The 27,896-nt window shown below is 37.8% G+C and overlaps 1 protein-coding gene across 2 annotated transcripts in view; it reads right to left on the reverse strand.

Annotated features, from left to right (window-relative positions):
* Window positions 1-270: 270 nt before the first annotated feature.
* Window positions 271-27,896, reverse strand: part of SEL1L (SEL1L adaptor subunit of SYVN1 ubiquitin ligase) — a 60,832-nt gene continuing 33,206 nt past the window's right edge. For both annotated transcript variants that reach the window (XM_003808901.5, XM_008961021.4), the window contains exons 7-21: window positions 26,822-26,875; window positions 26,672-26,731; window positions 25,626-25,707; window positions 25,104-25,258; window positions 22,295-22,351; window positions 19,717-19,785; window positions 17,629-17,706; window positions 16,493-16,555; window positions 15,097-15,184; window positions 14,630-14,778; window positions 13,533-13,698; window positions 12,916-12,990; window positions 11,474-11,646; window positions 6,940-7,068; window positions 271-4,537 (exon numbers count right to left, since the gene is read on the reverse strand). In XM_003808901.5, coding sequence (XP_003808949.1) covers window positions 4,328-4,537; window positions 6,940-7,068; window positions 11,474-11,646; window positions 12,916-12,990; window positions 13,533-13,698; window positions 14,630-14,778; window positions 15,097-15,184; window positions 16,493-16,555; window positions 17,629-17,706; window positions 19,717-19,785; window positions 22,295-22,351; window positions 25,104-25,258; window positions 25,626-25,707; window positions 26,672-26,731; window positions 26,822-26,875 — 1,608 coding nt within the window. In that variant the 3' untranslated portion in view covers window positions 271-4,327. The remainder of the gene's footprint in view (window positions 4,538-6,939; window positions 7,069-11,473; window positions 11,647-12,915; window positions 12,991-13,532; window positions 13,699-14,629; window positions 14,779-15,096; window positions 15,185-16,492; window positions 16,556-17,628; window positions 17,707-19,716; window positions 19,786-22,294; window positions 22,352-25,103; window positions 25,259-25,625; window positions 25,708-26,671; window positions 26,732-26,821; window positions 26,876-27,896) is intronic.

The following is a 27,896-nucleotide window of genomic DNA, read 5'->3' on the forward strand; positions in this document are numbered from 1 at the left end:
TTACTACATATCAAGGCTGCTTCAAGACAAAGATATCAGAGATTTAAAAGATAACATTTCTTAGCAAATTCATGTTCTCCCTAGGGCAATATTGGACTTGTAAAAATCTGAATTTCAGGAGTTTAAAATGAAAGATAAATTCAAATTGCCACAAATGCATGTTTTCAGAAGCTTCTGAATTTCCAAAAAACATTAAAAAATTGAATCATTCAGCTTAAAAAAAGTCTGTCTGGAAAGGTGCTTGGTTGTGGTATATTACAGCATACAGGATAACCAGAGGTGGAATCTTTATTTCACAAGTTTCAAGATACAGTACAAAACGATTCTGTACATCTCTCTATTAACAGGATTTGTTTACACAATTATATTACACTTCACCAACCTTTATACTGCATTTCATTAAATACAAAATACATTTACAAAAAGAGTCTACCATGGTGTTCCTTCACAATGCCAGCTTAAGGTCTTTTAAAACTTCCTCTTCTACATATTTATAGTGGTTACATCTTGATTATATCAACATTATGAGTTTTACGAGTTTATTTTCCAATCAAAGAGAATAGTGTCAGCCTGTTTCTCAAACCAAATAGGGAAAACAGCATGTGAGATGATTCCCTGCATATAACCAAGGAATCCCTTTCATGCACACAACATCGGACTTTTACTTGTGCAAACAGTCACTTTAACATACAAATCATCTTTCCTTGGGATCGTTTTAAATTTTCTTGAAATACCAAGTGGGTGGAGAGCTTCTTTTCAATGAATACCACACATTTAAAATCCAGATCGTGCCTCAGGCATTCAGGAGTGTTATATTTTAATTTATATTTGAGAGTGATGACTGATGAAAAATATTTGCATGAAAATAGAAATTTTCTTTTGTTCTGATCATTTCTTACATACTTCTAGTCATAATAATGTGTAATACATATATATATTATGAGATTCACTTTCAAAACAAATATCAGCTGTCACTGAAATATAGCCCTGCTTGTCTTGGCAGGTAAAGGGGCTGTTTTCATGACACATCTTGTTTTGAAATGTGCATGTGAAATGTTAGTCCGAACCTCTGTAAAGGAAGTTTTTGCGTATGTACTTAGACATTAATACACATGCTATACACATAAAGAATTGTGTTTTTCATTTATAGGCCTGCATGCATACTTCCAAAACACTGGTTTGAAGAATGAACATGAGGATAAAAGAAGGGAGAGAAAGACAAAGCAAAATAAAAAAAAATTCCTATATATATATTAATAAAATACTTAAGTTTCCTGGAGGCATCAACGGCTCTTTAAATAAATCATCAGATCATCACCAGATCACTGGCAGGGGTTTCCAAAACTTCCCAACAGTACAGAGACAGAATGGCTTAGTGGTAAGACTCTCACATGTAAGGTAAAAATTAACCTAATATGCAGAAAAGTAACAAATCCTTAAGAGTATCAAGATTAATAACTTATAAATTCATCTGAGTTAAGTGCTAAACAATACATTTTGAAAAGAAGTCATCTTTGATTTACTTTTTCTTTGCCATTGACTGCTAATCAAAAATAAGCCTTACCTAGAAAACAGAAACTGAAACTTCAAACACAGAGACGAAAAAAAAAAAACCCACCAATGCTACCTCTGTAAAATAAAAATAGAAGCAAAATGAATAGTTTCAAGAGAGTCGGCTAACCAACAAACCAAATGCACAAGAGAATACTAAACAGGGTTTTACTGTCATCAAGTTCGAAGGCAGGAAGACAGACTAGAAAAGGTCTTAGGAGAGATGGGCTACCATGGACAAATGAAGCCACACTCTATCTGTTAAATCTAAATTCTAACATTAAAACTCCTGAATCCTGGAGTTAGTTTAATGTCACTGACATTAACTAGCTTTAGTTATTGTCATTTTATTCAAATGGATGCCATTTGATTAGGTAAGTATTGAGCATTATTTTAGGAGAAAAACCAAACCCAACTCCTATTTGCTTAGGTACCATGTCCCATGAACAAAAAAGAAGAAGAGAGCAAAGTATTTTTGAGACAGTCTTTAAGTGAAGCCATAAGAACTAAGTTATTTGAAAGACACCATTCACAAACTGCTGGCAGCAAGTGACCCAGGGTAAAACGAAGTAGAAACAAGCCAAGAAAAGGAAATTCAGAACATTAACAATAGAAAAAGGCAAGTGGTAAACTAATAAGAAGTGTGTTTTTATATGAAGAACAAGACTGCGCTTTCCCATCCAGCCTTAGGTGGCACACACTGTTTTAAGAAATGTTTTCTCAAAGCACGTACTCAATGGAGGGAAGGAAAGTTAGATATAAAAATCTTGCTAAAGGAAAAATGAGGGTGGATGGCAGAAGAAAAAAGTGAAAGTTGGTAGTCATCTTGGGTGGTTTTTCAACTTTTAAATAAATTATAACAGTTCCTTCTAAAGGAAGTGTGGCTGCTACCGTGGATTACACTTATTTTGAAGCGGGGAGAAGAGACAGTGGTGGAGACACCAAAGTCCTGTACCAACTGCACTCAAATCTCTACATGTAAGAGACCAAACAAGTCTCACTATTTACAAGAGTTGCCTAAAGCAACATTACACTTAGCGGGGTTAAGTTTCCTACCTTTCACAGATATGCTTTCATACATATGGCTCTCTTGGTGACCAACTCTTCGAATTTGGAAGCAATTATCTGGGAGGAAAGTTTTGCTTACCAGGTTTCCCATAATTCTCTAAACACAAAAAGGTATACAACTTCATATATAAAAGCCTTCATGTTCATTATAGACTAGTTAAATCTAGTTCTAACTACTACCCCAACTTCAAAAATCAAAGCAGTACAACTCTACAAGCAATAAACTTTTCAAGTTTTCTGGCAGATGAGGGATTCTGGGAAAAAAGCATGAAGGTTAGTATAAACATACTGACATCAGTAGGCATAGAACACCTGCTCAGATACGAATGCAGTCTCAGACAAGATACAGGCTGGTGACCACCACCATCTGACAATAAAATGAAATACAAATTCAGTTTAAGCTTTAATTATTTCACATGTGTAATTATGTGAAACACTTCAGTTTTTTTTCCCATACTATTTAACCAGACAATCCTGAAGCACAGTAGCCTTGATTTTCCTAATGTTAACAGTGAGAAAATGGTGATTATGATAGCTAAGCAGTGGCTGGCTTTCTATTATAATATAAAACTATCAGAAGTAAAAAGATACCTGAATAGTATAGAACAGTATAAACAGGTTTTGGCTTTCATCAACCACTGAGTTTAATCCATCTTTGATTCTCTGAGTTTTAGTATTATAATAGTAGTCACTGTAAGCCATACCCTGGCAATGATATTTCATATTTAAAGAATTCAGGAAGGTGATGTGTTCTTTGTGCAAAAAGAAATGCAAAGTAAAATAAATCCTGGGAACAAATGCTTCAACTTTAGGAAAAGTGTGTCTGTGTCTGTGATCGTGGTACTCCAACCAGAGTTCGTTTTGTTTTCTAATTTCTCCCACTTAGTCCATCCTCTGGCTTCTGGATCAAGGCTCTGTATATTCAAAACAAACAAGCAAATTACAGAGTAGGTGGGGCAAACTCACGTTAGCGCAAGGAGTCAGTTTGCAAGGTTTTGCATAAGTATATTCCATTCCAAAGAAGTAAAGCTCACAAAAAACTCCTTAACAAGGCCTTTCATTCTTTGAAGGAGAGGAGCATGGTATACCGTGTGACAATCACCAATAAGAAACCTCCCAACCTTCCCTTTTAAAATAACGAATATGCTGAATATGTCTAATTGCACGTGGACTGGTAAGAGTTTCTCAGTTATCGCAGTTCCAAAACACTTTCAAGATAGCTTTTTTTTTTTTTTAACTTAAAAGGCAAGTTCTATTTTCAGACTTTTGAACACGTTTAAACTTGCAACTGGGTTTTCCTTTTTACATTGATCAGTTTTTAGTGTCGATGCACAATACCTTAAAGACGGTTGACATTAAGAACTTATGCACACTGAAATAATGACCAAAAGGATCCAAGAAAGATAGCTGGATACAGTAGACGTTACTTTGAGTGTCTCACATATGTTTCCAGAAAAGAAAAAAAAAAGCCACTGAAAGTTGTTATTCCATATGGCACTGAAACAAACATTCAGCTCAGTTTAGGTAAGAGTTACTTATCCCTGAAAATAAAGGCATCAGATTCTAAGCAGCTTTAGGAATTCAATGCTTCCTTGTGCCGTGCCTCTTCTGGGAGGTGACCACTGATCCAAGGTCCTAAATCAAATGCAAGTGTTCCCAGCAGATAACTTCCTTCGCTGTCACTGATCAAGGCTGGACCCAGTGCCTATTACTGTGGTGGCTGCTGCTCTGGTGGCCCCTCCTGCTGGGGTGGAGCTGGCCGTGGCCCTGGAGGCCTGGGTGCAGGCATGTCTTGGTGCTGCCTTTGCCTGTAAGCTATGACTGTTCCCAACAGCAGCGCAATGATGGTCATGAGGTAAAGGTCCCACTCAGGTCCCAAAAGCTGGTCCATATCAAGTTGGGTGAACATATCTCGAATCTTAATGAAAATAATATAGAAACCATTATTATCACTAAAATGTCAGGCAAGGAACTGGGAAAGTTACATCACCAGAAGCACAGAAATTAAAATAATTGGTTTTAAAAACGTTTTGCAATGTGTGTGTGTGTGTTTAAAGCGGTTTTAAAAGCCTTCAACTGAAGCTCAAAATAATGTGTCTGAGGAATTAAGCTATTAATTTATAATAGCTGACACTTAATATAAAATGTCTGACAGTGTTCTTTCCACCAGTAATCCAATACACTAATTTTAACCATTTTTCACAGAAAATATTTGGAAAACAAAACAAAACAACACTGGGGCCAGGCGCGGGGGCTCATGCCTTGTAATCCCAGCACTTTGGGAGGCCGAGGTGAGTGTATCACTTGAGGCCAGGAGTTCGAGACCAGCCTGGCCAACACGGTGAAATCCCAACTCTACTAAAAATACAAAAATTAACCAGGCATGGTGGCAGATGCATGTAATCCCAGCTATTCTGGAGGCTGAGGCACAAGAATTGCCTGAACCCAGGAGGTGGAGGTTGTGGTGAGCCAAGACTGTGCCACTGCACTCCAGCCTGGGCGACAGAGCAAGACTCTGTCTCAGGAAAAAAAAAAAAAAGAAAAAAACAGTGGTTAGCCAAGGGGAGAAATTAGTATCTTGGCACAGCGAACCTACTGGCAGTGACAGCACACCAGCTGGAAAGCTCTGTTCCATGACAGTGGGGCCATTTCACAATTCCCATGTAATTGAAAATAGCAGGAATTCAAACATTTAATAGCTGAATGAATAATGCTTCTCAATTAGGATTTAACTAAAACACAAAATATTTAACATCTGAATTGAAACCTGAAAGTTATGTTCTTAGCCTATGATATTTTAATGGTTTTAGTATCACTGATACTTTCTGACTTTTATTATACTTACCCATTAAGAAAGTAAACATGGGGTATAATTTTTAAAATAAAATTACATTTGAAAGATCTCTATAACACATTTGTAGGTACAGGTGCTAAATTTTTCTGGAAAAAAAATGACAAGAAACCACTAATTGTGTTCTCTGGGGAAGAATCTGGGATGGGAGATTTGTGTTCTTCTGTACTGTTTGACTTTCTTATGATCAATACTTATTAGTCTTATACTCTCTTTTTCTTTTTAGTTGGAATAACTAGGTGGTAGGATTATGGGGCGTTTTTACTGTCTTCTTTATACTTCTGTATTTAAAAAAACAGCAAAGATATAATATACCCAGTACAGCATATTATAAGATGAAGTCCTAGACTATAACCAACAGTTAGTAATAAAAATTGTGAGAGATAAAGGTCTGAAATGGTACTGAAAGAGTAGGCTGCCACACGATCAGCTTTTAATTAAAGGAACAAAGATTGTTTCAATTGGCAGCGGTTACAGCACACCTGACTCATGCTACCATGCAATTATAGCAATTGACATTACACATGTGTAAGCGACTGGGAGGCCAGAGTCCCACAAGACCAGTGCTCTGGAGCCCTCTCTGTGGAGGACTTCAGCTGCATGGACTAGACAAGTCCATTTCTTTTCACTGATGCTGGAGCAGCATGGACTACATTTATACCTGTGACACACATGAGGGAAAGCCCATTCTTGAATCTAAAACTGAAAGACATTAACAAAAGGGTGAAACATCATCCTTTTCTGGTCCTGAAGAAACTTTCCTTGTCCTGAATAAGCCTATGTTAGAAACAAGGGCTCTGAACATCTTAGGGCTTTCAGAGTGAAATGCTCTACCAGTTAATCCATTCTAGGAACTATAGTACTGGAAACAAAATATAAAGCTGGCAGAACCCAAGAGTACCTACATACCAGTATTGCCAACTAAAGTTGGTGATTTTGAAGAAAATGGGTAACCCACTTCCTATATAGGTTCTCCCATTAGCCTATTTAAATAATTCACGCTATTTTTAGAGAAGAAAATTTGGGTGGTGTTTTCAACTTAACGCTTCACTATCGGAAGAATCTGAAGTACAACAACCTGGGGAGGTTCTCAGATTCTTCTTTTTTTTTTCCTTTTCTTTTTAAGGGACTGGTTTGAGTCATCTGATTTAATGTTTACTGAATTAAATACTGTTTCAAACTGCCATGAGTTAGTCTCAGTTTTCCCTAAACCAGAAAACATCTGCCTCCATGAAAAATGCTTTAGCGTCAGGAAGTGTCAAATGCTACCTAAAAACTGCAGTAGCTGCTTTATGCCTGCATTTATCCCTCCCCTGATAAGGTCCTCTGGTACCTGAGCTGAGGAGAAGGGAACACACCCGATACCTGCAGGACACTCTTCCCTGTGCTTCTCAACTTTTGAAAAACAAACCTCCAGGACAGACCTTCCATCATTTATATTTTAATGAAAAGAGGCACGGACCACTTACGTTTGTTTCCCGTATGTACTGCAAGAAATAGACAACGCCCAATTTGCAGAGGGCTAGGAAGACTGGAACTTGTGCATCTGGGCTGGCTTCAGCTGCCATGTCATAAAAACGTTTTGCAAGGTGAATATCCTATAATATAGGTAAGAAACAAAAATGCATTTCTTGTCAAAATAAGTAAAAATATTTAGTGAACATATTAGACAAATTTATTTTACCTTTGAGGTTTTCATTTTAAAATGAGTTTCCCTCACCTAAACAAAAATGCCAAGCTTTACTTGGGTAAAATTCATTTAATTATCTAACTGCTTAATATTGAAAAACTTAATTAAAAAACTCATTTTCCCCCAACATAACATCTAATTTGCTGTGTAGATATGCTGCATACAGCCATATATCTATGCATTAACACTGTTAACCTAGAGATTTCCAAGGGCAACTTCTGAAACTCACACTTATTTTTTGCTACTTAAAACTTCAATCAGTATTAGCAACGTCTGGTTTCAGTTCTGGACAGTGATCTTCAAAGTGGGGTAGAAACACTCAAGATTTTACAACAGATGACAGGCACGGTGGCTCATTCTTTTTTATTTTTTTAGAGACAGAGTCTCGCTGTCACCCAGGCTGGAGTGCAGTAGCGTGATCTCGGCTCACTGTAGGCTCCGCCCCCCAGGGTTCACGCCATTCTCCTGCCTCAGCTTCCCGAGTAGCTGGGACTACAGGTGCCTGCCACCTCTCCCGGCTAATTTTTTGTATTTTTAGTAGAGACGGGGTTTCACCGTGTTCGCCAGGATGGTCTCGATCTCCTGATCTCGTAATCCGCCCGCCTCAGCCTCCCAAAGTGGGCTCATTCTCATAATCCCAACACTTTGGGAGAGCGAGGCAGGAGGATCACTTGAGGCCAGGAGTTCAAGACCAACCTGGGCAACATAAACTGTCTCTACAAAAAATAAGCCAAATTAGCTGGGTGTGGTGGCACCTGCCTGTAGTCCCAGCTACTTGGGAGGCTGAGTGGGAGGATTGCTTGAACCCAGGAGGCAGAGGTTGCAGTGAGCTGAGATGGTGCCACTGAACTCTAGCCTGGGTGACAGAGTGAAACCCTGTTTCCAAAAAAAGAAACAGATTTTACAAGAGGTACTTGCATGGACATGTTAAGGGACTCGATTCTGCAGTTCTGCAGCTTCCATATGTGCTTTTTCCTGAAAGGGATCTGCTGAGAATAGGCCTGTGTGCACAGCAACGTTTCTCTGCTTCGCTTTGCTAAAGGAAGGCACAGCCCTTATCTACCCGACTCTTTCCTCAAGTGCATTGCCTTGGGGTGTAAAAACCTCAGGGGCTACCACCGGAAAAGATACCTTGAAATACTGGTTCTGGAGAAGGCTCCTTTATTGACTAATTATAAACCCTTATTAGGGCATCTTGTGTTTCCCTGTGTTAGATGTATTTCTGTAAAGGGTGAAACCAGTCATTCTTAATTTTGGCCCAGGCTGGAGTGTTCTGAATTCAGATATGTAATAGAATGGGATGGTGGGAATTTTCACTTAAAAATCTCACTTCTACTCCCTATTATCAAAGAATACCAAACTCTTAAGAAAGAATTCCATGAGATATGAGGAAGAAAGGTTAAAGACCAAAAATGACTCCCCCTCCAAACATATTTAAATACAAGCAGTTATTTTCAGCTATTCCTTATTCTTGTCCTTAGGGTGTGTCATTATTTAAAAAGAAGAGCATCTTCAAATAATGCTAACAGTATGGTTAGTGTCTGAGTTTTTAGAAAAATATAACTCAAATGGTTTTTTCAACTGCTATATTTTTCAAGATCATGGATCAAACTTCATGTGATTCATACATTGGATGATTCACTAGGGTAATTAAATAGATTCACTAGTGTGTAATTAAAACTTATCAAATAATATGATGATTTTTTTCCAATTATAGTCAATCCTCACATTTAATATTTTCCTAACTATATTAAATGGGGGATTGTTTTTAGTAGCATGAATATTTTAAACCTCAAAAGAAAAAAAATAGAAAAGGTGATCACGATGTCTTATAAAAAAAGTAATGGGACCGCGTGCAGTGGCTCACGCCTGTAATCCCAGCACTTTGGGAGACCGAGGCAGGTGGCTCATGAGGTCAGGAGTTCAAGACCAGCCTGGCCAAGATGGTGAAACCCCGTCTCTACTAAAAATACAAAAATTAGCCGGGCGTGGTGGCAGGCGCCTGTAATCCCAGCTACTCGGGAGGCTGAGGCAGGAGAATCACTTGAACCCAGAGGGCGGAGGTTGCAATGAGCCAAGATTGTGCCACTGCACTCCAGCCTGGGCAACAGAGTGAGACTCCATCTCACCGAAAAAAAAAAAAAAGTAATGGAGTTACTGATTTTTATACATGATTATTTTCATACATGATTATTCTCAAAAGCTAAACAAAAGTTCCCTCCCCCTACTCTTATCAAAGGAATACTATGCCTTTTATCATATTCTTTATTCACAAGAATTTCTATTATTAGCTATACAGTGTATTACAAATTAAATTAAAAGAACACATTTTCTTGTTTTATAAGCTATTATAAAAACAGATTAGTTATATCATTTTAATTTTGACTACAGTCAGTAAATTATTACTAGATGTACTCCATGAAAGCCATAACTTACATGTGATCTTTATATTAGTCATGTTAAACTTCACTTGAATTAAAAATAGTCAGCTGGGTGCAGGGGCTCATACCTGCAATCCCAGCACTTTTGGAGGCCAAGGCGCTTAAGTCCCCAGGGGTTTGAGACAAGCCTAAGCAACATAGTGGTACCCCATCTCCATTTAAAAAAAAAGACAAAAATCCGTCAGCCTTTCTGATAGAAGCTAAGTCTAATTTGGGACACTGGATGACTGGTTTGACAATAAAGAGAAGCTTCAGTTACTACATTAAGTGGCAGAGATCTTCCAGAAGTTGAATGTACTGAGTTTGCTGCTCCTGAGCCTTGACTGAACTATATTTAAGTATCTAATATTAGTAATATTCTAAATATTAAGGTAAGTTTAAAATATAAATATTTACATACTGAAATTAAAAGAAAATGTCCAAATGTGGACAAAGCAGCAGCATTTTGTCAAGAAAATACCACATTAGCAAAAATGAACTTAACTTTCCCTCAATCCTTAGGTCAACAAAGGGCCTCTAAGTGACACAGGAAGGAGTATAATTAACAGCCTATTTCATAAGTCTTGGTAAAGGCTTTTGTACTCTTCCTAGAAAATGAGAAAAGTGAAAGGTCCCAGTGTCAGGGAATGCATGCTTTCACAAGTCTCTGGTTTCCAATTCTTTGCTTTCAACACAACTGAAGAGGGACCTATCAAGTAGTCAGGAGATTGATCATTAAAAATAATTTCTAATGACAAGTCACTCTGATTTTTGGCATCTAACTCTTAAGGTAGTTTGAAGAATTAAGTGACCATGCTATAGTGAAACTCTTCCCATTTTCACATACATGACATTTTAGTCATACATTTAAAAAAATGAAAAACAGAATTAATGTGAAATCTACTCAATTTTTAACAAATACTCCATTTATCTCATTAAAAGATTCATTTTCAATTAATAATACAAAAAGCAAAGTTTTATCAAAACGTATTTTGTAGATTTGATCAACAATGCATTAACTGACCAACTGTGACTAGTAATATCTCATGAATTTTTCTTAACACTTAGATCACTGGTAATAAAATTCAAAATGAATTTATACACTTGTTTGTTTCAGGTAAGTATGATACAGTAATCAATAAAAGACCTAAGCATTAAAAACAATACATTAGTATTACATTCTACAGAAGTCGTGGTAGAAAACATAAATTTAGGGAAACAGGAAAAGACGTAATTAAAAAACTTGCTTGTATATTTCTAAAAAATTAATAATGGTAGGTGGGTATTAAATTATTGTTATTTAGATTCTGTTGGATATTTTAAGGGTAATTAATTTTATTTAAAAATGTTAATGCTTAAAATAGCTGGAACTTAGACCCTGTGAAACTTAAGAAACAACTTAAATGCCAACTTAAAAATGTACAAGGGGGTCCGTAGTTTTTCCAAATTCTTTTGAGGGCACACAGGAAAAACCTTAAGTCATGAGTCCAGAGAATGACAGACTTCATTAGGCAAGTATAAGAATCAGAAATAAATTTATCAGTAGAATACATTTAGTTCATTTCAAAATAATTTGAAAAGAATAGAATTTGGCTGACGATGGACAGATAGTTTCTCAAACAAGTAGTTATCAGCAGAGGAAGCACTGCACTTCCATTCTCATGAGTCTGTCTTCAGCTTAATCCCTAAATAAAACAGCGTGGATAGCAGTATCTGTGGGTGCTGGAAGATGAGAGATGGAAGGGCAGTCTTCTGAAATATTACAAATCAGTCCCATAATTTAGTGGCCTGAAATCCAACTGAATGTCAAGGAAAGTCTATTTTCTATACAAATGCAAGTATTTTCCCCAATCACAATTATGTGATTCAAACGTGTTTGGAAGCCACACTCACCTGTTTAATGCCCAGTCCTTTCTCATGCATATATCCCAGATTAAACATAGCTTGCGCACTGTGTTGCTGCTCAGAAGCCAGACGGTAATGAATAAATGCAGTTTCATAATCTACATCGGTGCCAAACCCATAGAAATGGTAGTCTCCGAGCTTAATTCTAGCCACAGTATAGCCTTAAACAAAAGTTAAATGCAGAACTGCCAATAAATAAAGTATGTTTAAAACAGATCAAACTTTTTTCTCCTCCCATTGACATGCTTACATAAAACAAAGAATTTTAATTCATAGTACACAAACTTTGTAACAAATCCTTTCAGCCAAGTTATAAAGTCCAGTAAAAATTTAAACTAGAAGTGTAGCTCTTCTGCAGAAGGCTTTGGAATACAGAGAGGTAAAACCAAGTTGGTGTGTGTGTAGGGGGACAGGTTTAATATCCCTAATTCAAAAAGCTGAAATCTGAAATGCTCCAAAACCTGAAACGACATTCAAAGATCATGCTCAAAGGAAATGTTCACAGGAGCATTTCAGATTTCAGATTAAGGATGCTCAAACAATATGTATGTGCAAATATGCCAAACACACACAAACAAACAAAAACATCTGAAATCTGAAACACTCTGGTCCTAAGCATTTCAGATAAGGGATACTCAACCTGTACTCCCTTCTTTCACAAACACTCCTACGTAAATGATCAGGCTCTACTTTATAATGTCATTTACATTTTAAAATAGTCCAGCTTGACCATTTAGGTTTGGAGAAGGAACAGGCAGAGAATGTTGAAAGGAACATGTATAAAAAATAAATATTCAAAAGAAAAAGAAAAGTCTCTTAGGTTTCAGACTAATGTTCTATCATACATTCTATTTAATTCCCATTTCACACAGTATACTGGCCTCAAACTGGAAACCAAAGAGTGAATCATACCTTGATGGAAATGTGTAGTACAAAGACTTTACAACCCAATTTAGAAACTCTGGCTCTAGAAACTTCTGTTAAGAATAAATACCAATAATATGCAAACAAATTAAGTCACAGTATCTCTGCTTAATTAATTATTTTATTTTTTTGAGAAGGAGTCTCACTCTGTCACCCAGGCTGGAGTGCAGTGGCATAATCTTGGCTCACTGTAACCTCTGCCTCCCAGGTTCAAGCGATTCTCCTGCCTCAGCCTCCTGAGTAGCTGGGATTACAGGCGCCTGCCACCATGCCCAGCTAATTTTTTTTGTTTTTTTTTTTAGTAGAGACAGGGTTTTACTATGCTGGCCAGGCTGGTTTCGGTTTCGAACTCCTGACCTCAAGTGATCCTCCTGCCTTGGCTTCCGAAAGTGCTAGGGTTACAGGCGTGAGCCACAGTACTCAGCTTCATGATTTAATGTTCATGGGAGATAAACAACATAGGGAGGTCCCTGGGTGAAACTCTTATCTTAGAATTAATCACTTACCTTGAGAGGCGGCCCTGTTCCAATGTAGCAAAGCTCTGGGATAAGTTTCATTCTCACCTACAATGGTTGCTTCTCCTACAGGAAAAGAAATGAAATACAAATCAGGCATTTAAGAAAAGGCACTAGACTTAATTTTCATTTGCAAAGTAGGAAGGATAGGTGAAGCATAAGTTAAACAAGAATTAGGATATAAGAATTAAAACAAATACTGAAATTAATTACTGAACTAAAATAGTGAGTTCAAAGCAATCACTGGATGCAAGAGGGCACTACTTTATGAAACATGTTGTATCTACAGAACCAGTCATGAGACTATTGAGCCACTCTTCTACAGTGTTGGGAAAATGGCATTTTTGTATCCACTGTATTTTGAAAAATACATTTATGCAAAGTGCTTAATTTTAAAATGAATGTCAAATCCATTTCTACAGTCAACTCGTTATAAAACTAACTTTGATGGCTAAAGTAAAATATTAATAACTTAAGCCTGTGTGTTCAGTTCCAGTTACAATAATAAAGAACGTTTCCTAGTAGCTTTTCTTTTTGAATACATTAAACAGTTTACTGGTGTGAACTCATACATTCTAAACCTAAGGCAGGACTAAAATGAACCTTACTCTGATCAAGAATAAAAGCTGCATTGCTTTGTGCCACTTCATAGCCCTGTTCGGCCAGGAGGAGGTACTGGATCACTGCAGCATTGTAATCGCCATCTTTATAGCTGTTATAGGCAGTCATAAGCCTTTCAGACCAACGGCCTCGTTCACATACATTCTTAAACAACTGTGTGAGGTGGGGAAAAAAAATACCAGTAACAGAAAATAAGAAAGATATACCAGAAAATCACTTATGCACTTTGGTTACACATGACTATTAAGCTTGCTCCTTCAATTTCTGGCAGCTTTCTTGAACAGACATAAAAGTTTGAGATACTTATTTAAAGTTTTCACTTACTCTTTAGAAGTCAACAGGTTTATAAAAAAAAAAACAGTACACAATTATTGTACTACAAAAATGACCATTTACTCTGCCCGGGCACTGTTGTAATGATTTATGTATATTACCATTCTTAATCTTCCCATGAGATTCATGAGGAACCACCCTAGGAGGTAAGTCCTGTTAAAAGCCCCATTTGACAAGTGAGTAAACTAAAGCACAGAGATTTAGAAACTTTGCTAAGCACTTATCAATGTCACTCTAAAGTGCCAAGTCTAAGAGACAGCAAAGAGACAATTTCCAATTAGGAGATATTAGCATTCCTTTTTGGAACATTCATTCAACTTCTTTTTCTTTCTTTCTTTTTTTTTTTTAAGAGATAGGTTCTTTCTATGTTGTCCAGGTTGGTCTCGAACTCCTGGGCTCAAGCCTTCATCCACCTCAACCTCCTAAGTAGCTGGGACTATAGGCACGTGCCACTGTGCTCAGCTTATATATTTTTTTGATGCTGATTATTATCAGATACTGTCTTAGGTGCTAGAGATACTGCAGACACCAATATCTCCCCTTATACAGTTGATTGTAATAGGGAGACACTGAATAAATAAGTATGGTAATTACACACAGACCCCTCGGTCTTCCCTCAGTATATCAAAGCTAGGTAGGCTGAGTCTAGAACTATAGAAGAAAACATACAAAAAAAAACAGAATTGAAAGCGCAGACTTTCCTGCTGGGCAAATCAACTCCCTACACACAAGATGGTAGGAAAGACCTTACCTCCACTGCAGTGTGACATGATCGCATCACGCCGGTGCCACTGGCATGCATCTGAGCTAGGTTATAGAAAGCCAAGATATGGCCTCCCTGAGAAGCTAAATTAAAATACTTCAAGGCCTGTTTATAATCTCTCTTGACTCCAATGCCGTCTGTAAGAAAAAAAAAAAAATCACACGAGATAACAGACTTAAGATTTAGCTAAGTATCAGAGAAGGCTTATATATGAAGAATAAAACTCTAATGAAAGAATTCTTACTGAGTAAATATGTGAATCTAATACAAGTTAACACACTGATACAGATTAATATAATTTACAATGAAAAACAAGATGTACAAATCATTGAACTGGGAGAACATTTAACCAGCCAGAATTTGATAGCACCCATTTCCATATCATAATGCCATCTAGTAGAAAACAGCTTAATTTAGATCTTGGTGTATCCATCATTAATTCCAGTGTTACTTACTATAGTACATGGAACCAAGCTGTAGCTGCCCATCCACCCAGCCTTGTTCAGCAGCTTTCTGGAAATACTTAAGGGCTAGATCATAATTCTGTAGAAAAAGATGTCATATGATGAGAAAGCTCAAAAGGCAGACATACTCAAAAGTTAAGAGATTTATTTAAAAAAATGAACAAAGCATATAAAAAATATTCCCAAAGAGCCATTAAAAAGACCACTTTCTAATTCTTATAATAGATAATAATATACATTAAGTCATAGGGGGATTAATATTTAAGGTGGTGAAGAAAAGTAAATAGAGTTTTTGTGAAACAATTTGTATGCTGCTCTCAGAAAGCATAAAAACTAGTAGAACATCAGACCAGGAATTAAGAAACAGTCAATCTTCTCTGCTAACCAATCAACCCTTTTTAAACCCCAATTTTCCTAAAATTAAAGAAAGAAAATTATCTCCTTATTCATTTATTCCGTGTACCTTACCAAACACTACGATTATTATACTTCAAAGGTCATATGTATCCAAGAAGAAAAGTTAAAATAAAGGTTACTACTGAATTTTAGTGTCCTAGAATGACTAGAAGGCCGCAAAATGAGAACACATTACTGTCTTTTGTGTTAGAGAATACCTATAGATATTAAAAACCTAGCTCTTAAACCTAGCTCTTAGTTTCAGCCTCAAATTAAAAGGACATATTACTTGGAAAGATCAAATAGAGAAGGAAACTGCAATGTGAATCCAGGGACATCCAACATGAGGAGGCTGCACAGAAGGATGAGATGCAATGGCCAAGGAAACCCAGACACAGACAGAACACCAGGGAAGCGAGAGGTCAAGTGAGGTAGAACCAAAAAATGTCAATTGGACCGACATTTAGGAGGTTACTGGTGATCTGTACAGAGAGTATAGTTCCATGAAGCAGAAGTTCGATTGCTAAGAACTCAAGAGTGAATGACAGCAGCTTAGTTTGACTCTGAGTGAAGGGCTGGGAGAAGACAGGTGGTAGCTAGAAGGGGCAAAGGGCAGAACAGAAAGCTTTCCTCCTCCTCAATGGAAGGCAGTTATGCATTTTGTCAGGCTTGAGTAAAAAAGCAGGCAAGGAGATGTTTAAGTCCTGAGAAATGGTTAGAGGACGTGGGGTAGAGAGCAGAGATGGAAGAACAAGAAACAACTCCATACCTCTGGGAGAAAGTGCCAGACACAGAGCTGTTCTAAGACAGTTGAGATGGTGTCTGTCAGGTATGGGGTGGTAGTGAGACAAACTCAGACAACAGAAAGAGGTTCAGCTTTGCTTACAATGGAACAGCCCCACCTGGGCTGACTGGAAGCTAATTAAGGAACATGTCCCTACCTCTCCAGCTGACTGCTCATTAAAGAGAGAATGTCAGACTGAACACTTACAACTTGAACTCCTCTCCCATAGAGGTAGGCCATTCCAAGCCCACTCTGTCCAACTGGGTTGCCCTGCAAAGCAGAGAAATCAGACAAAAGAGTGAAAAGAATTCATTCAAAAATAGGCAAGAATAAATAACTGCAAAATAAATCATTTATAAGCATATTCAAAAACATGTCTTAGTACTTTTCAATTCAAAACAAAACTTTCTTCTTCTCATCAGACTAAACATAATATTGACTTTTAGACATCTGGGGGCTTTGGGTAATTTGCTGAAAAAGAGTAAGTAGTAAATTCATTTAGAATTACATTTTGTTGACTTACTTTATGACCATCTCTACCATGAATTTATGACATAAAGCATGACTAATGTATTTCATCAAAATGAAAGGCAGGTCACATTTTTGCAGTTTTTCACTGGTAACATCCCACTCCAATAAAGAGGGAAGATATCATGGAACACCTTGTAATAATAGCATAATCATGTAATAATAGCAATGCTGCTATCAGGTGACAAAGATATACTTAGGATTATTGGAGTGTCATGGAACAAAGAGAATCACTGTTTTGGGACTAGAAAGAAAAAAATCTAGAATTTGCCTAAACTCAGAGGGACAGAAGACATCTTTAAAAAGATTGTCATAGCATTCCTTTGGGAAGCATTCAAGTGACATCTGGAACTACAGTAACATGTATAATAGTTGACAGAGAGGTAAGTGTACATACTGAAGACATACAAGATTTCAGGTACTCATATGCAGTTTTCTGAGCCAAAGAAAGCCTAAATTATGTACTATGATTATCAAAAGTACCCTATTATGTAAGCTTTTAAATTTCATGTTGTGATACAAATAGGGTAGATTATATAAGCTCAAGTTCCATTACTAAAAATCAGTATTTCCCCGATTAGGAAACTTCTCAGTGAAACTTAACAATTAAAAATTAACAACTTGGTCCCTAAAAAAATTGCCTTTTATCGGGAGGGCTTTGTTTAATTAATACATTCACATGAATCATACTTAATATGCAGTTTCAATAATGTATAGCATGAGTTGGTTATGATTAACCCTTTAATATAACAAATTCATTTATTAAAATATTAGTAATATGGTGCACATTTCAGTACACTGAGACAAAGCCTTACCATGTCAGCAGCTTTCTTAAAGTAGTGGAGAGCTGTCTCATTACTCTGAGGTACAATGTCACTTCCTTCCGAATACATCTGGAAAACAGATCCCAATTTCAGTAAGAGCTGTAACCCTCTCTCCAATTACATTTTTCTCCTTTCTCATCTCCTTTGAGTTTTGTCAGATCTCATTAAATCTTTCCAAAAAATTTAGAATTCCCCACAGGATATTTTAGAATTAAAAGCAAAGGCCGGGTACAGTGGCTCATGCCTGTAATCCCAGCACTTTGGGAGGCCAAGGTGGGTGGATCACCCGATGTCAGGAGTTCAAGACCAGCCTGGCCAATATGGCAAAACCCCGTCTCTACTAAAAATACAAAAATTAGCCAGGCGTGGTGGCGTGTGCCTGTAATCCCAGCTACTCAGGAGGCTGAGGCAGCAGAATTGCTTGGGCCCAGGAGGCTGCAGCTGCAGTGAACTGACAGCTTGCTACTTCACTCCAGACTGGGCCACAAAGCAAGACCTCATATCAAAACAAAACAAACAAACAAAAAAAACAAAAGAATTAAAAGCAAACTCTTAAAAGCAAACATTTTAGTAATTATATACTCTTGCCATCTCAAATTTATGACTTATTTATAAACATGAATACATAAAATCAGCTCATATATTAGTCTCAGAAGAAATCTTTAAGCCCAACATGAATCATTTTTCTCACTCTATTCCAGGGCAGTCAAATGGTTAGTAAGTTGCTTAGGATCAGATCAGTGATTCAACAAGGAAAGGGGAAGCTGCTTGCAGCATTCATTCTTCTTTCTCCTCTACCACTACTTTCCCCAGGATAAGATCACAAGTGGGTCTTAAGTTCAGGAAACGAAGTAACTAAAAGGTTTACTTGAAGAGGGTTTAAACACCAAACAATTAGAGCATCAGGTATGGAGAATGATAAAGGGCCAAGAGAAAGAAAAACAGAATGGTCAAGACTGTCTTTATTCACATACATGTTAAAGAAACAATAAATGCAAAAAATAGTTTTTAAAGACAGTGACAGTAATTCAGAGCAAGAACCAAAAGAGGAGGAATGAAACGTTCTTAAATGCTTAACAAAAACAGAGGGAAATACCAAGTTCTATGCTATGGAACAGCTGGAATATTTAAATATAGTTACCACACCCCAATTACTAGTATGATCATGAGGCAAATCATGATGAAATTTCCCTATTGTAAAAACCTTTGTGATATATTCCATCTAAACTTCCTTACTTTAGGATTTAGTTATAAGTGAAAATACCCATTGATTTATACTATGTTTCAAAATAATGAAAAAGTTTTGAGATTCTTCCATGACATATGGAATTTATTTATAAAGTTTCTAGACTTAAATGTTCTGTTCCCTTGATTGAGAACACAGCTACAATGAGAAGAGGTGGGTCATGGCTATCACATTTAAGACAATTAAAAACTCTGCAGATAAATTTCAACAAACTCTAATTGCCTCTATTCAGCATGGAAGGAAAGACAACTGTGAGAGTCTTAGCAAAAAACTGCACAGCATCAAGAATACATTCCTCATTATTGCATACAATACACAAAAAGTAAGAGCTCAGTGAGAGCTAATTTCAATGAAGAATTAACATACTGATGAGCAAACACTATTTTTTTTTTTTTAGATGGAGTCTTGCTCTGTCGCCCAGGCTGGAGTGCAGTGGCGTGGTCTCGACTTACTGTAAGCCTCAGCCTCCCACGTAGCTGGGACTACAGGCGCCCACCACCACACCCGGCTAATTTTTTGTATTTTTAGTACAGATGGGGTTTCACCGTGTTAGCCAGGATGGTCTCCATCTCCTGACCTCGTGATCCACCCGCCTCAGCCTCCCAAAGTGCTGGGATTACAGGCGTGAGCCACCGCGCCTGGCTGCAAACACTATGTTATATTTAAGTTGCCTAAGAAAATGCCTCAGAACAGCACTTTAAGATATAATAGTCTTGCACTAGAAATCTTATTTCCAATTTATTTTTGGTAAATTGTAGATCCTGAACACAATACATGCTAATTATGCAAACACCTCTTGCTATTACATAAAACATTCACAGGATGTACAGTACCTTTCCCAAAAAGGCCATGGCATGTGAATTGCCAGCATTTGCTGCTAAATTGAAGTAGTCAAATGCTCTCTATGAGAAAAGAATTTATTAAAATAATTAGTTTTTAACAGAATCTGCTTTTGACTTTCAGCCAAAATAATCATTTCAGGAACATTTAAAAAATCTTGTTATATTACAGTGCTTTAAAAACAAGAATACCCAGTTGCCAATATTTTGAAAGAGAAATCAGTACATCTAGAAGTTTTATTTTACCAAATAACAGTATCATTTATCATTAAGTCATCTGCATAATTATAGATGCAAAGAAATTTCTTGTGCTGCCTAAACGTAAGGTACAACAAGCCTCCTGTTACTTACAGGCAAAGCGAACATCAGCCTGCTTAAAAGACATTTAAGAGCAGCTTGACTTCTTTGGTCTATTTCTCTAATGATAACCTGGGAGAAAGGAAAAACTAGAAGTCTTTCCAAGACATGGAGCATATTTTCATTGTTGTCTAAAGGAATACATTCCTCTTGTACTGTTTAGAGAAAAATTCTTGACCCTACTTAAAAATCACTTAAGTAAACACACTAGCATCAGCAAAAATTCATCATCACCACTCTCAACTGTATTGCAGCCCATTTTTGTTAAGGACCTTGTACCATTGGTTATTCCTCTTATTTTCCTTGCTGACTTAACTTCTCCCTCTTTTGGAACCAGTGCCCCCTCAATCACATTCTATAATCTCATCATCAAAAAATAAAACTCATCTGTAATCCCTGCACTTTGGGAGGCCAAGACAGGCAAATCACTTGAGGTCAGGAGTTTGAGACCAGCCTGGCCAATATAGTGAAACTCCGTCTCTACTAAAAATACAAAAATTAGCCTGACATGGTGGCATGCACCTGTATTCCCAGCTACTCAGGAGGCTGACGCAGGACAATTGCTTGAACCCAGGAGGTGGAGGTTGCAGTGAGCCGAGACTGCGCCACTGCACTCCAGCTTGGGTAACAGAGTGAAACCCTGTCTCAAAATAAATAAATAAATAAAATAAATAAAAAATAAAACCCAAACCAAAACACACAAGATATGTATCTCCTTTAGACCCCCAATTTCTCTCCAATGATGACTGTTCTGTTAGCTACTTTCCTTCACAGCCAAGCTTCTCGAATAAATTGGTGACATGCACTTCAATTCACTCTGCAATCTAGTCTTAATTGGCTTCCACACACTACATCAAAAAGACAGCTCATCAAGGCCAGTGATGATCTTCATATTGCCAATCTAAATTTCAGCTCACCTCACTCCACCTTTCTCTGCAACATTTGGCAGAGTCCATCATGGCTTCCTTCTCGACAGACTCTTAGCTTGGCTAACAAGATGTCACACTCTCCTGGTTTCCATCCTAAGTCTACCTGTACCACCTAAGTCTCCTTTGCTGGTTATTTTTCTATCAGTTGACTTCTGAACATTAAAGTTCTTCAGGGCTCAGTTTTGGACTCCATTCTCACTTTGCATTCTCTAAGCAATCTCATCTATTCCCATAGATTCACACACCATCGAGATGATGGCAACTCCTAAATTTATATTTTCACCTTCAATCCAGTCTATTTGACTACCTCTGAACACACTATCCAATGCCTGAACATACCCCTAAAATCTTCTCTTCTTGACCTCAACTTGCTTCTCCTCCAGCAACTCAATTTAAGCAAATGGCAATACCATCTTACTGGTTGCTTAAGGTATCAGCTCCCCTTCACTTATATCCCATCCATCCCTAAGGCCTGTTACATTTACCACCAAATACAGCTTGAATCCACTACTATCTTCCTTTACCGTAGTTCTAGTCCAAGCCACATTCTCTCTCACCTGAACTTCTCGAATATTCCCCTCCCTGATCTGCCTGATTTTATTCTTGGGGTCTTCTAATTCATTTTCTATACTGCAGCCAAAGCCATTGTTTTCAAATCTGAACATGCTGATCTTTGTAGCTCCTTGAAGTGCTGCAGGGATATGCTGATGTGATCAGGCACTGCTTAATCTCAGTTCTGTTTCATGTACTATGGGCAGACCAGTCATATTCCTGTAGTATGGGCAGACTAGCCATATTCCTTCCTGTCTCTGGGCCTATGCACATACCGTTCTTTTTGGCCTGGAAGGACCTTATCTCCAGGGTCAACTTCAATGTTTTCTACTTCTCTTTACAGAAGTCTTCCCTGGCAAGCGGTACCTCCTACCCATTAACCAATTATTGTATCTTTTAAATCTCCTTTGTAAGAATAACCACAATTTATATTTGGTGTGATCATTTAAAAAATATCTAATACTCCTATTAAAGTTAAAGCTCCAAAAGGTCAAAAACCAAAACTATTTTGTCCAATATTGCATGGTGAATGCCTACCAGTGAATGGCACATAGTAGGTACTAATATTTGTATTCTTCAGCTTTCTTAGGGGTTGGTTACATCTTGAAAGCTCATTTGTGATGGGTGTTTAAATGACAGAAGTTTGATACTGGCATTGACTTAGCAAGAAATACATTGGGAACATCATTTCCTGCTATAACTGAGATGCAAAGCCCTAGGAACAGGGTAGTTACCTGATGATTCTGTTCTACTCCACGCCCTCCGTGCAGGTGCAGTTGTCCAAGACCAACCTGAAAATGATCACAAACAAGGCAAAAGTAAGTGGTACCATCTGGCACACAATTAAAATCAGACCAACAAGAAATGATTTGGTCATAAAATGGCTTCTGTTCATGACTCAAAAAACAAAAAGATTTAGTCTTAACTCCTGAAAATGCTATTCTACTTTAATTAACCTAAAAATTTTGAAAAGTAAAAACGTGTACTTGTAATTGCAAAGTACCATTTGCGGCCAGGTGCGGTGGCTCATGCCTGTAACCTCAACACTTTGGGAGGTCATGGGTGAATCACTTGAGCCCAGGAGTTGAAGAACAACTTGGGCAACATCGCAAAATCCTGTCTCTACAAAAAAATAGAAAAATTAGCCGGGCGTGGTAGCATACGCCTGTAGTCCCCGCTACTTGAGAGGCTGAGGTGGGAGGATCACCTGAGCCTGGAGAGGTCGAGGCTGCAGTGAGCTGTGATTGTGCTGCTGCACTCCAGCCTGGGCGACAGAGAGATGTTTTCTCAAAAAAACAAAAAACGGGCTAGGCACGATGGCTCATGCCTGTAATCCCAGCACTTTTGGAGGCTGAGGTGGGTGGATCATCTAAAGTCAGGAGTTCAAGACCAGCCTGGCTAACATGGTGAAATCCCATCTCTACTAAAAATACAAAAATTAGCTGGGCGTGGTGATGGACGTCTGTAATCCCAAATACTTGGTAGGCTGAGGCAGGAGAATTGCTCGAACCTGGGAGGCAGAGGTTAAGGGGTGCCGAGATCGTGCCACTGCACTCCATCCTGGGTGACAGAGCAAGACTTTGTCTTAAAAAACAAACAAATGAATAAACAAAACAAAAAACAAAAACACAAAGTATCCTGCTAAAGTGGAAGTGAAATAAAGGCATTTTCACATAAATTAAAACTGAATTTGGGCCGGGCACGGTGCCTCACGCCTGTAATCCCAGCACTTTGGGAGGCCGAGGCGGGCAGATCACGAGGTCAGGAGATTGAGCCCATCCTGGATAACATGGTGAAACCCTGTCTCTACTAAAAATACAAAAAAATTAGCCGGGCATGGTAGCGGGTGCCTGTAGTCCCAGCTACTTGGGAGGCTGAGGCAGGAGAATGGCATGAACCTGGGAGGCGGGGCTTGCAGTGAGCCGAGATTGCACCGCTGCACTCCAGCCTGGGCGAGAGCGAGACTCCGTCTCAAAAAAACAAAACAAAACAAAAAAAAAACCTGAATTTGTCCCCAGTGAACCTGCTCTAAAGGAAACACAAATGGGTGCTCTTCAGAAAAAAGGAAACTTACTAGAAGCTGGGAGATACAGTAAGAAATAAAGAGCTGGCTAGGTGTGGTGGCTAATGCCTGTAATCCCAGCCTTTGGGAGGCTGAGGTGGGTGGGATCACTTAGACCAGGAGTTCAAGATCAGCCTGGCCAACATGGTGAAACTCCATCTCCACTAAAAATACAAAAATTAGCTGGGTGTGGTGGTGCATGCCTGCATTCCCAGCTACTTGGGGAGGTTAAGGCACAAGAATCGCTTGAACCCTGGAGGCGGAGGTTGCAGCGAGCTGAGATAGTGGCACTGGGCAACAGAGCAAGGATCTGTCTCAAAAAATAAAAAACAAAAAAAATAAATAAAAAGCAATGAAAAGGTAAATTTGAAAATAAATGTAAATTAATATGGACTGTACAAAACAACAGTATCTCATGGTACCAAAATATATAAAATCAAACACACACAGAATACTCTGAGATCTCTGCTGTCCTGGAAATGGTAAAAGTGCTCATCGTACCAGACTTTGATAAGTCAAGGATGCATGTTGTGATCGCTAGATAACCACTACAAGAGTAGCATCATGCTGGCAGAGGAGAAGAGATGCAACAGGAAAAAGCACTCAACCAAAAAAGGGCAAGAAAGGAGAGAAGAGTAAACACAACAAGCAAGATACACAGAAAGCAAGTAAAACAGAAAATTTTAAGTAAACTAAATTTTACAATAATGTAAAAATAAGATGTTTAATTGAACAAGTTTATTATAATTTCTATCAGCTAACATTTAGATCTACGTTTCACTACGTTTTTTTTCCCTTAAGACTCCACTGCTAGTCTTAAAACCAACTGTTCTTAATAAGTATCTAATGCTCATCTGTACATGTCCTAAATTCGAAATAATTGCAAACTTAGTGGAAAAAAATATAAATGTTAAAGTTCTTTTTATTTTAACATCAAAAGAAGCCACGAAACCTGTGTGTGCACACATGGTACTTTGATGGACATTATACAACTTCCATTAAACGAGCTTACTTCTGTTCTTGACCTTGAAGAAATTATGATTTTAGATGAGCCAAAGAAACATGAATGGTAAATAGCTCTGAAGAGCATCTGATATTGCAAATATTCCAGGGACTTCTTGTTTAGAGAAAGTGACAGTTTTCATCATTGGTGACTCTAGTAACAGCCTTCATCATCGGTGTTAATGCTGCTCTGTTCAAGCAGTGATTTTTTTAGGGGCAGTACACGGGAGAGTCACCTGGACAGTTTTAGGAACCCTCAATGCCTAGGCCCCATCCCACACTAACCCAAATGGAATCTCCTGAGAGTGTGAGACTCTTGGTTTTTTTTTTTTAAGGGGCTCAGGTGATTCTAATATGTAGTTCATAATTGCTCAGGGCAATGAAAATGTAACTTACAGATATAAGTGCTTGCTCCCGTCCCCCACAGATTACAATATACAATGCAGTAAAGATATTTGGTGAGATGTTCAAACACGTACCTGTGCTTGTACATCACCTTTTTCAGCTAGGAACTGGTAATATTGAATCAAATCTTCTTCTAGCATTCCACTGTTCATTCCTGGATTTTCCACTTCATCAGGCAGCCGTATTCTCTGTACTACTGAGCCTCCTGTTAGCGAGATATCACTAGCAACTGAAATAGAGGGATAAAATAATAAGGTGGAGGAAAATCAGAAGAATTGTTCCAGAGAGAGAGAAGTACAATTCCAGCTGCCAAACGTTGACGAACACATTGTTAAAGGAAGCTGTTTTTACAGTAGTCTATATAGATCGCAAATCAGTAATCTATTAATAAATTGAACTTTTTTTCACAACGTAAATAGAACCTAAAGCAAAATTATATAAAGAAAAAAGTACTTCTGAACCTCTACTAGTTTAAAGATGAGTCCACATAAAAGAGCCATTTATAATACTTCAAATAGAACAATAAAAATAGAAATGTTTAAAGTTAATTCCATTTATTTTTTTTTCCTAAAAGGTAAAAGAGGAAACATAGATACCATGATTGGCAACAAGACGATAGTGAGTCAGGGCAGATTCACAACTCTGGAGGACGCCGATGCCAGCCCAGTATCTGTAACCCTGTAAAACAACTTCACGTGAGGAGGCAGCAGTTTCACGTACTTCAGTGTCATTCTTCGTGGAACAAACAAAGCTAAGCATACCCAGAATTTTGCTGTCATTTGATCCAAGTACACTAACACCTTATTTATGCTAAGTGTTAGGTTTTGAGGTAATGGATTCAGCAACTTCAACAAGAAGGCCATAGCTAAGAGCAAGGAAATAAATGATATAGTTCCTAGAGCAATCAAAATAGATGTCATAAACTTTATTTTTGAAGTGTGTGCATTTTACTCATAAGAGAAAAATTATAAGGGCTTTTGCTTAGAACCAGTTTTAATCTTAGACATAATTTTATTAAAAATGAGTTACTCTTCCAAATTAGCAAAGAAAAAGTAACAAATTAGCAAAACAGGGAAAATGAGACTACTGGAAGCAGGCACAGTGTCACTAGCAATAAATGACCAGAATAAATGAGAAGACAGCCAATCATGAAGAGTAAAAAACAGAAAGTAGAGCTCTCTGGAGTCATTCTGCACAAACAACTCCATGAATTTTAACAATTCTTAGGGCATTGTTGCAAAATATTGTATAATATTTCATGTTGTTTTTCTATAGCCACCATTTACAAAATTTTGAAAAACTAAAGAAAAATTTTAAAAATTATGATAATCTAATGTAAAAAATGATTCTGACAATTCCAACTCAGAGAAAATTTAAAAAGAGCCATTTATCAGATCTCTCTTTTTAGGGGCAATCAGCCAAACTAATCATTTTAAAGAAAAATTGTGGACTCCACCAACTTTAATTTACATGTAGATTCCATGTGTTATATCCATTAACAAGAATTTGAAGGAAGTTCAACTGAATATTTGGTCTTAATACAAGCAAATCTGGATCATGAAAGCTGAAAAAGTTGTGGCCGCTATAAACCACAAATTCTTCTGATATTAATATTATTAGCCTTCCACTAAAGTCTACTTACCAAAACCATGTGGGCTATTAGATTGCCCCCAAGAGCTCCAAATGTATAATATACAAGAGCCTGTGAAAGAACAAAACATGTTTAACTGAACATAGGCACGCATTTATTCAATTCAAATTGTAATATGCAATAAAGTTTTAATAGTATTACCTTTGCCTGACTTGAATTAACACCAAGTCCAGAGGCATACAGAAAGCCAAGAGCCTGAAATAGATGATAAAAGTAAGAAATCTTGCTTTGGTGAAGGTTTATCCAAGACAGACACAGACAGACACAGTTTTATATACTATGAAAAAATGCAAGAGTCTTTAAATGCTAAAAGATTTGAATTCAAGTATGTACAAACATGGATTAAAGAGCCTTGGAAAAGCATTCAGAGTTTTACACATTACACAATTAAATTAAATGTAGCATTATTTAAAAAAAATTTTATTTATTTGTGGCTTTTTTTTTTTTTTTTGAGACAGGGTATCACTCTGTCATCCAGGCTGGAGTGCAATGGCACGATCTTGGCTCACTGCAACCTCCGCCCACTGGGTTCAAGTGGTTCTCCCACCTCAGCCTCCCAAGTAGCTGGGACTATGTAGAGGCGTATGCCACCACACCCAGCTAGTTTTTGTACTTTTTGGGAGAGACAGGGTTTCACCATGTCAGCCAGGCTGGTCTTGAACTATTGACCTCAAGTGATCCACCCGCCTCAGCCTCCCAAACTGCTAAGATTACAGGGGTAAGCCACTGTACCCGGCCACAATTAAATGTAACTTTATTTTTATTAATTTATTTTTTCCGAGACAGAGTCTTGCTCTGTCGCCTAGGCTGGAGACCAGTGGTACAATCTCGGCTCACTGCAGCCTCTGCCTCCCAGGTTCAAGCAATTCTCCTGCCTCAGCCTCCCGAGTAGTTGGGATTACAGGTGCCGCCACCATGCCCAGCTAATTTCTTTTTTGTATTTTTAGTAGAGACGGGGTTTCACCATGTTGGCCAGGCTGGTCTTGAACTCTTGACCTTGTGATCTGCCTGCCTTGGCCTCCCAAAGTACTGGGATTACAGGCGTGAGCCACCACGCCCAGCCAAATGTAACTTTAAACAAGACAAAAAGTTTAGCTTGAGGACAATTTAATACTAACTAGAAAGACAAAGCTGAATACATGTAAACATGACTTTATCTTTATGAACAGCCATTATGAAGACAACTCCCGCTATAGGTACATCAGCATATTTCTCT

The sequence above is a fragment of the Pan paniscus genome, chromosome 15 (genome assembly GCF_029289425.2).
Source record: "Pan paniscus chromosome 15, NHGRI_mPanPan1-v2.0_pri, whole genome shotgun sequence".
Taxonomy (NCBI): domain Eukaryota; kingdom Metazoa; phylum Chordata; class Mammalia; order Primates; family Hominidae; genus Pan; species Pan paniscus.